The following is a 14,856-nucleotide window of genomic DNA, read 5'->3' as shown; positions in this document are numbered from 1 at the left end:
GGATACTTAACATTGCTGTAACATGATTTTTCGATCTATTTATTTTTTGACATACCCTTCGATTTGTAAACTAATACTAATCGTAAGTCTATCCTTGGTATTTTCTTTATATCATATTCACATATTGTCTAGATGTCTAAAAGTTTCAACAAAGTATAAGGCACAAAATTTAGAACACAACTAATGCCCGGAGAATCCACTTCATAGAAATCAAATTTTAAAAACTTGCCCTTCTCGTCTATCAATTTCGATTTAAGCCAGCTGTGTGTAGGGCGTATCTAATTTTACTCATATCGTATAACAGTTCTTTGATTACACATTGTCCTTTGATCCCAGCAGAAAATAACCATTCCCCTGGACTGGAGAGTTACTAGGCCATCATGTTGGAACAGATACTGGGTTACTTTTTGCAGACATTTAAAAAATATGGTATGTATATGAGTGACATGCTGATATATTGCAGTGTAATTTCATATGAGGTCATGTCATTCTCTTGAGTATTATGTATTTTATTATTTCTTTATTCACAAGTAATACATTCTAAAGGGAATGACATGATCTAAGATGGAAAAAATTACAACCAAATGGTTTGGTCATAAATGCATGTAGAAGACCAAAGAGAAAAGGAAAAGAGTCAAAATTATTAATTTATTTTATCAGAAAGCATTTTTCTCTTAAAAGTTATGAGGATATTTTTTTTAAAATCCTTTTGAAAAGTGTAGATTTTTCAAATAATTTTCTATCTTTTCTTTGTGAATTCTCGTTTTTTTTTTTTTTTTTTTTGCATTATGGTTGTCCCAAAATTTTTAGTTTAAAGACATTCATATGCATTGTTTGCACAGCCCTTCTGTATGCAGGTTGATGTCATTCAAATGTTTTGATAAGCCAAATATTGAGAAAACAACTTTTTCACTTATTTAAACTCTGACTTATAGCTCTAGGATAAAGTCAGTGACCTCATTTTTCTTGGTCTTAAAGATGCTACCAAAATCAAAACAAATCAAATCTACTACTTCTGGATCTAAAAAAATTACTATTATCACGTCTTTTCCTGAATACCATATTTGCACAGTGTTCAGCAAAATAACAAATTTGTTGACACCCACTTTTTATTTAATGTTTTTTTCCAGCAAGAATATGTTGAGGTATGCTTATGCAAAGTTAAAAAAATTTCATCAACTTCATTTGCCCACGAATGTCCTTAATGCAACTTCGGAAAACCGAAAGAAAAGTTTATTCATTTCTCATCCATTATCCCCCTTCCATCAATGACAAACATTCCCTAGATAACAGTTTGCTCCCAGGCTAAATTCAACATCAACGGTCATAAACATAAAACGATTTTATTATTCTGGTAACTATATCAAATTGTCTATTATTTACATCCATCATTTAAATGTACATAAGTGCACTATAAGCAAAGCAAGATGTGAACACAATTTACACCTATATTTGTGATGAATCCCCTCAAGATGGATAATGGTTCTGTCTGGGAATCTCAGAAACATGGAACATAAGTGAAATATTTTTCTTGGAGGTGAGTAAGGATGTTTTCTTTTCCATAATAATTATTATTTCAGAATCTTTTCTTAGTTGATATTACATGAACATAAATAACTATAAAGAATAGAAAATATTACAATGCACATGCAGGGTCGATAGATACTTTTAGAGCAGATATTAGAATTGACTTCGAACAATAGTTGCATTTAGGTCAGTTAATTTCTATGCGTTTATTGCTTTGACCCAAATGCCTATACTCAAAACAATTAATAGCCTGCGTAGTGACGCTTTGGGGACGGGGCACAAGAAAAGGGAGGGGGAGCGCCCCTACGCAGGCTAAAAACTGAAGGCAATAGAGTGTAACTGTGATATCTGCTATATTACTTCCCTATAAGTATCTTGATCACCAAGCTGTTTCAACTTGAAGCATGGCCTGTTCAATGATCACTCTCTTCATCACTACTTTCAATAATCTTTTTGATCTTCTTTTTCTCTTTCCTTATACTTCCTTCACTACTAGTACGTTTTCTCTGTGTTGTTGCAATATTTTCTTCTGAGTCAATCCCCTTTTTAGCATTCATAAGCCTTTCTTCTCCTTCATCTTCATCTTCACTCTCTAATCCTCTCAAATTGGTAGTGTCTTCCTCTTCCTCTTCTTCCGCCTCCTCCTCCTCTTCCGATGAATAAGCACCTGCAACAAAGAAAATTGCAATCAGCAGTAATTATCTAACCCTTGAGCATCATGTCATTGAATATTCAACTGACTGAAGGCACTTGAGAGTATTTATAAATTTATTTGTCCAGCAGCCAATGTGTAATTCAAGAAATTATCCATACCCACCTCCCCCACGGAGGATTTTTTTCAGAACCTCCCTACCCCTTGGAAATTTCTTCCATACAAACTCTGTAATTTTGTTCTTTCTCCGACTCCCCCACCCCTCATAATTTCCAAAAAAATTTTGTACAGGGGGAGGGGAGGTTCATTTGAACCATTGAACCACACTTAGCAACGGGCATGGAAACACCATTTTTATTTCACAGGGATGATTATTAAAACTGCTAAAAGAAAGTCAAAATTATGATCCCACATTGATCCTCTCCAACCTAAATGAGCAGAATGCTCAACAAAAATTGGACTGCCATGAAAAAATTTCCATAAAAATTAGAACTGCCTTTTTATTGTGGACCAATAAATCATTTTCAACAGAAGATACTCTTACTACTTTTTGCGATCAACTTTTTAGTATAAACTTTCTTAATAGTTGTTTAAAGTTTGAAACTAGAGGCTTTTACATACATGTAAAGAATGGCCTTTCAACTCAAAATATTATATACAGGCCATTGTAGATAACAAATGACAGAAGAAAGAATGTTATTGTGCAATTTTTAGAACAATGAGTTCATCCACATTCATGCCTAAAATGTTGCAGCTGGCACAAACCATCAGACAAACCATCATCTTTCAAAAACCTTTTATGCTATGAAGTTGGTTGCAAAAATTAGTAACTTTACTGTTAACAAGGTACCTTTGGCAAGATCTTGTTTGAACTTTTTCTTGATTTTCAACAGACTCTGTTCTAACTCTTCTTCATCGTCTTCCCCCTCGAGGTAGGTAGTACTAAGGCTCTTTGCCTGGCTGCGCTCTCTCATTCTTCGTCGTTGGTTGTCAAGACGTAACTGAGCTCTTAGTTTCTCATCCTCTTTCTAAAAAAAGAATAAATCATGGTTTAAAAAACTGCTCAGAAAAATTGCACAAAGGGAAGGATCATTTAATATGTGGGCATGAAGATGTTAAGGGGGTGCCTAAATTTTCTGAAAGATTTAAATTTTATTTTTGGAATGGTTAGCGAAGGGGGGCCTGGTAATTTTTTCAGTACACATTGGGGGAGAGGGGATGGGTAATTGATAAAAAAAGACTGTCAATCAAATGCTGTTATTATCAATTTACATTTAATTCTCTAACATTACTATACAGACCAAGTTCAATCTCTAAGTGTCTAGTCGTTCTAGCACAATTTTGCACTAATTGAGACAAGTTTCCACTCACACACACTACCACTAAATTCAATGTTTTAAGCACACAACGCTCAATTAGCATGTTGATTTTTATGGAGCGAGAAACTGGAGGGAAAAAATCCCTAGCATAGAAGAGAAGAACACATCAAACAAATTCAACTCACATACTAGCTTGGGAGAGGGGACTCCAACCTGGGACTCCTGCCATGAACCTAGCACCCAAGCTACCACATTGTGTTTACATTCTTATAGTCTCACCTTTATAAGTTCATGTCTCTTTGATTCAGGATCTATTCCAGCTGCAGGAAGAATGCGAATCTTCTGTGACTTAGACACACGGTCGGCTATTGACAGTGTCATTTTTCTGTGTGTCTGACTTGCTGTAGAATGAGGTCTAAATGTTATTTTCTCCTTGAATACTGCCTGCCCTTGCAAACCTGTTCCCTGAGAGATGAACATAACAGTATTATAATAATAATTAGCCATTCTGGGGTTTAGTGTTATTGTGGGGCTATTTTAGGGAACATTTCCAAGATGGCACCAGTTTCCTCCCTTAAACCAGTCCAAAAAAGCAATGCCAATGTTTTGTTGTTGTTTTTTTTTTTTTTTTTTTTGACTCAATTTTTTCCTCAATCTTGAAATGGCAAATAAATTTTGTAAAAATTCAAATGGATTTATATGTCCACCCAGTTTTTCCACGCACAATCTTGGGTTATTTCACATCTAAAGAATTTATTGTTATTTTCATAAACAGGTAAACTCACTTGCCACGAGCTGCGCACTGAAATTTGTTTTTTCACTACTGCCAGTCAAAAATATGAAAGGTACCGACTGATTAGTTTTGATTGACGGCAGTGAAAAAACAAATTTCAGCATGCAGTTTGCAACTTGTGAGTTTGCATGCTTATGAAAATGTCAGTAATCTAACTAAAGTTAAAATGTCAGTAATCTAACCAAAGTTAAAATGTCAGTAATCTAACTAAAGTTAAAATCAAGAAGAGTTATCATTATATTGCCTGCTGAACAAAAAGGTGATTAAAGTTGCCTTCGATTTTAGTTTTCTGGATATCAAACACTTCTTGACCAACAAGTAATGACATGGACCCATCAGACCATCGTACAATCCTGGCATTACTTTCTTTGATCTCATTCCCTTCCTGGTCTTTACCATAACGCCATCGGACAGTGTTCTCTACCTGTCAAGAATAGGACACCCAGGAATTCAATTTTAAAAATTACGAAACAAACAGCCTGAGTACATGCATGTATGTGTGATAAAAACCATAATGTTATTACAATTTATTGTTAGGGTAACGATAACAATCTGGGCCTGGATGTACGAAGTTGGATAGTGCTATCCGGTGGACAAATCCTTATCCAATGAATAAGTTAATGCTGTTGTCCAATAAATTTATCCACTGGATAAGATTTATCCCTCAGATAGTGCTATCAACCCTTCGTACAACTGTGCCCTGATGTTTAACAAAATTTGTGGCCACAATTCTGAGATTGAAGTGTGATTTGAAAGTGTGGGACATTGTGGATTGGAAAATCTGTTATTCTGGAAAAAACTTCAAAGTGGAAAGAGCTACATGTAACAAACAACTCCTCGCAAATGATGGAGTTAGAGGATTAAACTTATGATAGCAAAACAGACTTTATATAATATGTTTGCTCATTCATTTAGAACACAAAGTACACGTAATAATATGCACGTCTACAATTGAATTTTTGAAACTTCTGATGTCCCCCTTATCAAGAAGGGGATATTTAATGAGACTAGGATAATGTGGACATCAAAGATGTACATTTACCTTGAGTTTAAGTCTAGCTCTTCCCTCTTCATCAAGTATTTCATCCTCTTCAATGTCGTCTTCATACAAGGCAGAATCAAAAGGTTTTGTCTCAACACTCAAGAAGTTTGGCAGTTTTGAGAAGTAAAGTTCAGACCCAAGTGGAACACGACAATAAGGTATTGTTACATCAATTCTTGTTTCTTCTTCTTCCTCTTCCTCTCCTTCATCGATTCTTGGCTCTCTCTGCTCTGGTACTGACTCTTCTCTTTGATTTTCCTGTATCCAATTAAAATACAAACAAAATGATGCTGGGAGTTGTTATAAAGTTTCCTTATACAGGCTAATGTATGAGTATACAGCATGTTACATGCTCCACACTTACTACCCCTACATTAATATTATATCACACAACTCTCAACTCACATATTGATTTTTATGGAGGGATGAGAAAAGCCATCCCCTACAGTCTGTCTTAGTTAATATACCCTAGACTGATTCCACCAGTCATAGTTTTTGCTCCTTTGTTCCTGGTGATTGCTCTAAAAAAATCGACAGAGTTTGAACTGGGACTGACATGGAATCAGTCTAAATAAATCCATACTTTGATATTTTTTCAAATTATTACCTTCTCTTCATCTGAGGAAAGTTCAACATCATCATCTCCAAACAAGTCAGCATGAGTTAAAGTATCTTTTGCAGGTGTTCTTTCTTCTTCATCATCATCTTCTTCATTATCCTAATGATGGATTTAATTATTCCACAATTACAATGCGACTACCAAGTCCATACTTTGGAAGTAATCGATATTTTATGCTTTTATACCATTCGTGTAGTGCTTGGCAGGTAACTAAAGTTATTCATAACTAAATAGTCCTGTAGCAACTTTACCTTTTCTCTATCTTCTTCGCTCTCTACCTCCTCTCTGTTTTCCGTCACATTTTCCTCGTTATCTTCTGCGTCGCTTTCTTGCTTGTCATCAACCCTCTCTTCTTCCTCTTCGCTCTCCGATTCACCAAACAAATCGTTGATCTCTGCTTGCTTCGATGCTTCTTTATACTCCTCATTATCACTGTCTTCTATATCACTACCGAATACATCTTCTAACGACATATTACGAGTAAAATAAGTCGATAAAACTCAGACACAATTATAGAAATGCTGTTTGTGAGAAAGAGAATGGCAAAGACGGCAGGCGTTCTTCGAGGTAACGCCAGAGACTGGTAATACTAGCTACCAATGTTTTTTGCGCAATTCTAAACGCGAAAGACTGAGTCCTATTCCTTGGAGAAAGAAAAGATGGCGGCTGATGGTGTTTCTGTAAGTTTGGATTTAAATCAAAGAAATGACCAAGAAATGGCCAAAAGTAACGGCGATGCTGGTGATTTTGGGACTAAAGAAGGAAAGTTAGGTGGTCTGTCAATCGAAGCCATGATAGCCGAGGAAAGAAGAGGATTAAAGCGAAGGATTGACGGAGAAGATGATGAGATGAAGGATGTTGAAGCTGGAACTGGAAATGATGATTCTTTGCTGGGCTCGTTGATGAGTGCTCTGGAAAAAGGTCAAAGAAGACGTAAAAAACGAAAGCAAGCGTTTACGACGCAGCAACCTAAGAATGCTTTAATGCAGTTGAATGAGTTTAAACCTGGCTTAGAATTCGTGCTTGTATCGCAAGAAGGTCCACCTCATGCGACTACGTTTGCCATGACGGTCAGTGTTGATGGGCAGACTTTCGAAGGAAAGGGACCCAGTAAACAAAAGGCTAAACATGATGCTGCAGAGAAAGCTCTTCGTTCGTTCATTCAGCTTCCATTTCCGATTGAAATGAATTCAGCACAAAAAAGTGAGCCAGCAGATTTTACTAAAGACACGACATGCGGAACAGATGCTGATTCGACGCCATTCATTGCTTATCCAGATCAAGAAAAGACAGCAACAAATGTTGCAATTGACAAAGAAGCCATTGATTCGTCTAAAAACCCTGTAATGCTGCTTAATGAGCTACATAAAGGGCAACTTGATTACCAATTTGAGGAAGATCCAAGCCAGCGAAATCCCTTTATCTGTAAAGTTGGAGTGAGTGGGAAAGAGTTTACGGGATCAGGAACAAGCAAAAAGAAAGCCAAACTCGTTGCAGCATCAAAAGCACTTTCAGATATATATGGGATATCTGGTCGACAATCAGGTGCATTACCTTCTGTCGATCAATCAGTAGAAACCATGGCAACAGCCCCACCACCACAGAGTCAGCTACCCCAACATATCGCCGATCACATTGCACAGCTCACCTTAGATAAATTTACAGAATTAACTTGGTTGCTTGGAGACCAAGGATTTCGGCGTAAAGTCCTAGCGGGAATTGTCATGACAACTATGAAAGATAATGAAGAATTCGAATATCAAGTGATAAGCCTGGGAACAGGAACCAAATTTATAGGTGGCGAATACATCAGTGAAAAAGGTTATGCCGTCAATGACTGCCATGGGGAGATCATTGCAAGACGAGGCTTGAGGAGATTTTTGTATTCCCAGCTTGAAGCTTATGCAAGAGGAGAAGCAGATTCTTCAATATTAGAAAAAAAGCCATCGGGACTTTTTGGCATAAAAAGTGGAACAGATTTTCATTTGTATATCAGTACGTCACCATGTGGGGATGCAAGGGTTTTCTCACCTCACGAAGGAGCACCTGATGAGATTGATAATCATTCTGGAAGGAAGAAGAGAGGGTTGTTGAGAGTCAAAATCGAAAATGGTGAAGGTATGTATTATTGCTTTTATGTGGTTTTATACAGTACATCTTTTTTTTTGTTTAAATTGAAAAATGGTCTTATTTCATGGTTACGGAGCATATATTATTTTTATGAGCGAACATGGTTCAAATAGCTGAGTCTTGCTTTATGAGGGTAACACTTAGTTGCTCTTCCACTAATGAATCTGAAATCAACTGGAATTTGAAACAGTTCATTTTTGCAGAGAAAGGAAAATTGAGAATCTAGGAAGGATGTGAGGGCCATCTTAGGTCATAAGACCATTCATCTTCCACTTATATTTAACCTTATTGTTAACAATTTCACCATACCAGAACATGACATTTGAATCATGATAAAATCCTTTGTTAGAGTCTTATCCATATTAAAGTGCAAATACTACAACCAGTGCAACCTAGACATCAAGAACCAATCAAATGCTATAGATTTAAATTTGAAAACTATCCTATCAAATCAATGTCAAGCCAATCATAAACTCAGCCTGTACAAGAATGGTAATTTGACCGGTACCATTTGACCCTGATGTTACATGTAAACGACTAGATAGCCATTGTCATTTTCTCATAGGAATAAAAGGATATGTTGAAAGGCTATAAACTATTGTTTTCTGCTAGTTTCTGATTTACTTCACTAGCCAAAATTAGAATGGATAGTATTCATTCTACAATTTGATAGGTTCTTGCTGTCTAGGTGGCCTTGGTTATAGTAGTCACACGGTAATGTAATTTCTCAAGTGTTATTGATCCTCTTGGGTATGACACATATCTGTAATGGGAAAACATTAGGACTTGGCTAAACTGGTTTATAGGTCCACTAAGTTTCATTATTGGGGATAAGATCCTTCGTAGCTTGTAGTGGTAGCTTGTGAAAGTGAATGTGCACCCAAATGAAAACCAGCTTTCACCTATTGTAAAGGATGTTTATCATTGTTGTTATTTTTATATACTTATTTCAATAAAGTTAGTCACCAAAAACCTAGAAAGCTGTGATCGTTGAGAATCATGAGAAAATGTTTTATATCCAACAAGTAAAGCTTTTGACACAAACTGCAGCAGTTGAGGATGCTCAGAGGAGGTTAACTTGTAACTGGTAGAAGATCTCAAGTCCATGAACAGTTATCAAGTGGTTGAAACATGTAAAATGTATCCACCCATAATCCTTGTCGGTCTTAGCTTTGTAGCTTTTTGTTGACTAACTTTATTGAAATAAGTGTATGTTCAACACATGTATTGAAGTGAAGCATCTTCCTTTTAGGTACTATCCCAGTAGCAAATTCTGCTACTTCCATCCAAACTTGGGATGGAGTACTAGGCACAGAAAAGCTCCGTACTATGTCTTGCAGTGATAAAATCAGCAAATGGAACATACTTGGTTTGCAAGGAGCACTGCTTAGTAACTTCATGGAACCTGTGTATTTGTCTTCAATAACCCTGGGAAGTCTGTACAGGTATGTTTTCTGATAATTTTTGTATAAATATTACAACCTGTTTCTGAATGAATTATGTCATCAATAGTTTTACAATAAAAGTGCGTGAGAATCTACTACACATTACATGTTTGTAGATATGATGTCATTATAAAATATTATTGATAAACAGTTGCTAAGCACAGGTTTAGTACTAACATTCATAGTGCTAAAAGAATTAAATTTGTCATGAATATATACAGTATTAAGTATTACCATCGTGACTCTGCTTATTCATGCAGTATTTCATTATGGTATCATTAGGATTTGTATAAAAAAACATTGCAAAGAAAGCTCTTGCCTTCAAGTGTATTTTCACTTAATCCAAATACGATTTATCAAGGTCCATGAACAATTGGATATATTGTTTTACTAGGTATGACCATATGTCCAGGGCAATGTTTCTTCGCCTTGGATGCGTTGACTGTTTACCAAAGTCGTACAGGCAGCACCAACCTAAGATGAGTGGAGTTTCCTTTCCAGAGGCAAGATTACCTGGAAAAGCCCCAAAGAACAGCCTTAACTGGACGATAGGAGACCAAGGCCTTGAAAACATCAATACCTTGACAGGGAAGCTAAGTGAGGCATTACAGTCTTCTAGGTTATGCAAGCAAGCAATGTATGCTCGATTCTGTGCACTGTGGAGTAAGATTAACCCTACCAGGAAGCCTCCTGTCACTTATTATGATGCAAAAGTAGCTGCCCAGGAATACCAGGCAGCCAAGAATTCGATGGTTAAAGCATTTGAAGTGAATGGTCTGGGTATTTGGTTAAAGAAGCCTGTTGAGCAAGACTGGTTTGACATCATTGGTGCTCCCTAATTCTAACAGTAATCTGATAGTACTCTTTTAAGATACTACATGGACAGAATATTCACTTCTCCCAGTATTTTATAGTAAAAGAAACCCTATTGAACAAGACTGATTTAATATCATAGTAAATCTGTTCGTTTCTACTCTCTCAAGCTTATATTGCATTGTATAAATCCTAGACCACTTTATCTTTTCCTTTTTTTTTTTTTTTCTTTTCTTTTTTGATGACAATACAATGTTGTAACGAGTTAACACTTAATGTATATAACATCTTTCAAAACAAAGTTTGGTGTAAATATATCATGGTAGAAAGGACTTGCTATTCTGTTTTATCATAACTTCATATTTTATTTTAGGCTTTTGGTCTATGCAAACTTCACAGAACTCTCATTGCAAATAGCGTTATTTTGTTGAGCCATGCAAACGTCCATCTTAAAATATATATAAAATAAAAACTGTAATAAAAATATTGTTTTAAAGTTGACTTTAATATCACTGTTCAGTGTGTATTTTTAAAATTCAAGTTAGAGAAACAGGAAATTACGTCGTATATTATGAGGAAATTCATGGCTGAACTCTCATTTAGTCAAAACTCGTCGCTCCCTAGTATGCAGAACCGATACCCCTGCTTCCGAGGCAGGGCTTGGAGCCTAAAAACACAGGTAGCCCAAGGCAAGCGAAGAGTATGCAGGACTTGACAGAGGCCGCCATCTTGGATTGATGCGACAATAATTAAAGGTACCTAAGAAATAGCAAGACATTAAATATGGCTCCTACAAGAACGAACCTGAACCAAATCTAATGATAAGGTAAGAAATTATATGTCTTTATTTAATTTTTTGTTTGATTATTTGTCTTTGGTTTATTGAAAGATTGCCATTCTCTACTTTCACATCCCCATAAGGCCTTGCGTCTTTGGGGGGTAACCAATCAAAAAACCCCGGCAAAAAACTGTCCCAAATTGAAAGGTTTCTTAATTGAATTTATACTACACCGGCTTTTATCTGTACAATACTGATTATCAGTTTATTCCAAGTTATTTTTGCGTGTACAGATCATCAAGAGTTTTGGTCTTACAAGAAAATGTATTGACTTACGAAAAAATGTTTAAAATTTACCTTAAACGTCTTCAAGCTTCTATCTTTTTCTGTTTTTTACTTCTTCATTTTATCTTTGGATACCAAACAAGGTATTTTCAACATTGTCTGATCAGCCTTCAGCAGAATAAGTGGGTTTTTACCCTCTGGTTACCCCAAAGACGCAAAAGATTATGGGGATGTGAAAGTCGAGAATTGATAAAATCCTCTCTCAACCAATTAATAACTAGCTAAAAACTAGTGTGAGCTGCGTCGGTGTTTCTAATGAAACAGTAATGATAAAAGGGTAAATTATGCACCGTGAAAAGATGAAAAAACTTACTGACAAACTAAAATGAATTCGAGCTTTTTTCAACTCGATTTGCATCTCTTTAAGTCGAGGCTTATGAGTTAAAGACAATAGAGGGTAGACTTCCACTGTTTTTCATTAAGAGTTTATTTATAAAAGCCGGTATTGATATCCTAATTATCTTATGGAAGACCCACATACTATTAAAAATCAAATCTCAATTGCAAAATGAGAGACCAAATGACTGGCAATGGCCTTCTGCGCTTTTTATCAAAATATATAAACTAAGGCGTTTTTCCATTTCCTGAGATTCCTAATAAAGTGTTTAATTTGCGTATGAATATATTCCAAATCAAGCCCATCAAATGAGTCGAGTTCGGCTTTCGAAGATGACATGTAGTATCGACAACTTTACTTGCGTCCAATGCAGTCTGAGCCTAGGTACGCAATTTCCATTTCAAGATTCAGGCCTTCATTCGCCATCTCTCCCAGTAAACTTGGTTTGTTTTGCTGTCCTCAATGGGCTTGCAGCTTTGCCAACATTCATGGTCAACTTGTTAGTCATGTGGACGGTGCTAGAGAGTCCACGTCTTCGATCTTCTATAACTATAATATCTTGGTCGCCATACTTTCTCTGAGTGACATGTTAACAGGTTTGGTAGTACAACCTCTTTTTATTTCGTTTTCTGTCTGTCATTTGTCGGACTGCTTTGCCTTTTGCGAGCTTAGGAATGCTTACGTCATTACAGCCCTGTTAACCGGTCGTTTGAGTCTTTTCGCTCTTGCGTTGGTCAGCTCAGAAAGATATCTTCACACCCAAAACCCGTTAACGTACCCATCCAATAGCAAGCAGAAATCATCAAAGTATTTGCGGTAGGCTGGCTTATCATCGCATCATCGATCTTAGTACAAAACTTGAAGGACACTGGTTCTGTTGCCCTAAGGAATAGTATTGGTTTTATCATTCTCGTTCTTCTATCAGCAGTCATTGTCTTCTGCTCCTTAAGAGTATTCGCCATTGTTCGTCAGCAGAGAAGAGTCATTGTTGCCCAAATAATTGCGGTCCATCCCACATCACTCCAGTCCAGAAAAAGGGAATCTAAGCGCAACTCGACCTTGTTACTAGGATTGGTAGCTTATGTTGTGCTTAACCTTTCTTAAAGTGGTTGTAAACGTCGTAGGGACAGCCAAACCAGACGCTTGGACAACACAGTACGAACGTCACGTATCGCCATTCTGGTTGACATTTCTTCATTTGCAATCTTTTGTCAACCCTCTCATCTACGCCATTCGACTTTCAGACATCCGTAGAGGAGTAAAAAGAAAGCTTCCGTCCTTCAAAAGCCGTCTACTGCCTCTCCACAGCACAGTGATAACTCCAAGCATTGCCTTCTATATCAAAACCGAAATGAACGCCGAGGCAGAAAGAAACAAACGACAAAACAGGAATGTAGGAGAAACTGTTCTCACTGAAGCAATGACAAATCAATGAGTTTCAATTTGTACCCCCAAATTAAGCTTCACTGGGAATAGGCCTTTTGCATGATGGCGTCATTTTATACTACCACTACCAAGATTCTTCGCGGATTTTCTTTCTTATTCAAATCTGCATTTCCTCATGAAAATAATAAGACAATTGGTGCTCAACTAACTGAACAAAAGAAACTGCGCAAGGGATAAATAATAATAATGATAATCTTTATTGCACACTTAATTAAATTAAATATGCTCCAGGAAAACTCTCTCGCATTAGAATTGGAAAAATAGGACAATATATTAAAATAGATTATAAAAGCATAAGTAATAAAAAATAAGTTAGGCTAATGTATAAAAAGCTAGGATTCTGGTAGTTGTAGTAAATGACTCTATAATGTAAGTGACCTCAGATTCCCTTTCAATAGGGATGAGTCTGTTTTTCTTTGTTAATAGGCACTAACACAAGTCCACCTAGTACGGTTAGTACCGTTACGTGTGGTCACTTGCAGAGTGGGAAACGATATTGTACAGGGGCGGATCCAGCAATTTTAGAACGGTGAATGTTACTAACGATATACTGAGAAATTCGGAGCAAAAGGGGGTGACTAGTCACCTATTTTACCACCCATGGATCTGCCCCTGTTGTAAGTTAATAAATGATACTTATTCATTTGTCTCACGATTGAGGGTCATTCATTGGTAGAGGCCCGCGACGTTTCGACTGCAAACTACTAGTCTTTATCAGACGCCAGATGGTGTAGACTGGATGATGATATCATTCATTACAATTTCCACGATTAATAATATTTTTTATCCTGTTGTAAGTTATGACATCTATTTCAAACATGTAAATTATCACATGTTAAGAGCTTGATATCGTTTTTATCACGGGTTTCCATATATCGTAAACAAGGGAGTCTGCGAGCGAGTGAGCGATATGTTATTGGGAAAAACGAGTAAGTAAATAACGTATCAGACTCTTAACATGTAATAATTTGTTTATTACACATTTAAGGTCGATACAATAACAAAACTCACAGTTTCCAGTTTACCGTGATATCGTATCGCGTCACTGAGTGTGGTTTTTATTGACGGCTTTATCCTACTGATATATCGAACCTAATGCGTAATAAATATTCGTATGCCACTGCAAATTATTATATATATAAATACAACACCAAACCTTAAACCTCTAACAAGCCCCCTTTTTTTATAGGAAGAAATTTGTTAAGCCCCCCCCCCTCTTTTTAGCCCCCCTCCCCTCCCCCTTCACAACTAAAGAATCACGTGTACTGATTAAAGGTGATTTATTAAAGTCTTGATACTGTAGTTCACTAACATAATCACAACAGTTTGTTCCTCATTTTCGGTTGCATGACCTCCAACTTCATATGCTTAAAGACCCATTACCACTTACCGTGATGCATCACAATTTGTTTACATTTTGAATCGTGTCACCACTGAAAAAGCAATTCCAACCTTTTGAATAAACTCTTAGATAGTCCCTAAAGCCGTAAAAGAACGTAAAAGAATCATTATTGTACCTTAGTACTATGTCGGAAAAGGATTTAATATGACGTTATTATTCAATATATGATTCTTTGAATTTCATGGACCACGAAATTCATCTGTGACCG

General features: G+C 36.5%; 2 protein-coding genes across 2 annotated transcripts; one reads left to right on the top strand and one right to left on the bottom strand.

The window, feature by feature from the left end:
- Window positions 1–1,327: 1,327 nt before the first annotated feature.
- On the bottom strand, window positions 1,328–6,494 carry LOC116302951 (RNA polymerase-associated protein LEO1). The gene is made up of 7 exons (XM_031712380.2): window positions 6,204–6,494; window positions 5,941–6,051; window positions 5,334–5,591; window positions 4,536–4,715; window positions 3,778–3,963; window positions 3,030–3,207; window positions 1,328–2,194 (listed from the first exon to the last, which is right to left on the bottom strand). Exons 1-7 carry the CDS (start codon window positions 6,423–6,425, stop codon window positions 1,941–1,943), a joined length of 1,389 nt encoding a protein of 462 aa, XP_031568240.1. The 5' UTR covers window positions 6,426–6,494; the 3' UTR covers window positions 1,328–1,940.
- A 109-nt stretch (window positions 6,495–6,603) lies between these two features.
- Window positions 6,604–10,847, top strand: LOC116302950 (double-stranded RNA-specific editase 1). Its single transcript, XM_031712379.2, has 3 exons — window positions 6,604–8,070; window positions 9,335–9,527; window positions 9,922–10,847. Exons 1-3 carry the CDS (start codon window positions 6,612–6,614, stop codon window positions 10,364–10,366), a joined length of 2,097 nt encoding a protein of 698 aa, XP_031568239.2. The 5' UTR covers window positions 6,604–6,611; the 3' UTR covers window positions 10,367–10,847.
- Window positions 10,848–14,856: the final 4,009 nt, after the last annotated feature.

The sequence above is a fragment of the Actinia tenebrosa genome, unplaced genomic scaffold (assembly GCF_029948245.1).
Source record: "Actinia tenebrosa isolate PJP-AT-01 unplaced genomic scaffold, QUT_ActTen_1.0 PGA_scaffold11__36_contigs__length_13525064, whole genome shotgun sequence".
In the NCBI taxonomy this organism is placed as follows: domain Eukaryota; kingdom Metazoa; phylum Cnidaria; class Anthozoa; order Actiniaria; family Actiniidae; genus Actinia; species Actinia tenebrosa.
Note: the sequence above shows the minus strand (reverse complement) of the source record. Positions and strands in the feature narration are given on the sequence as shown.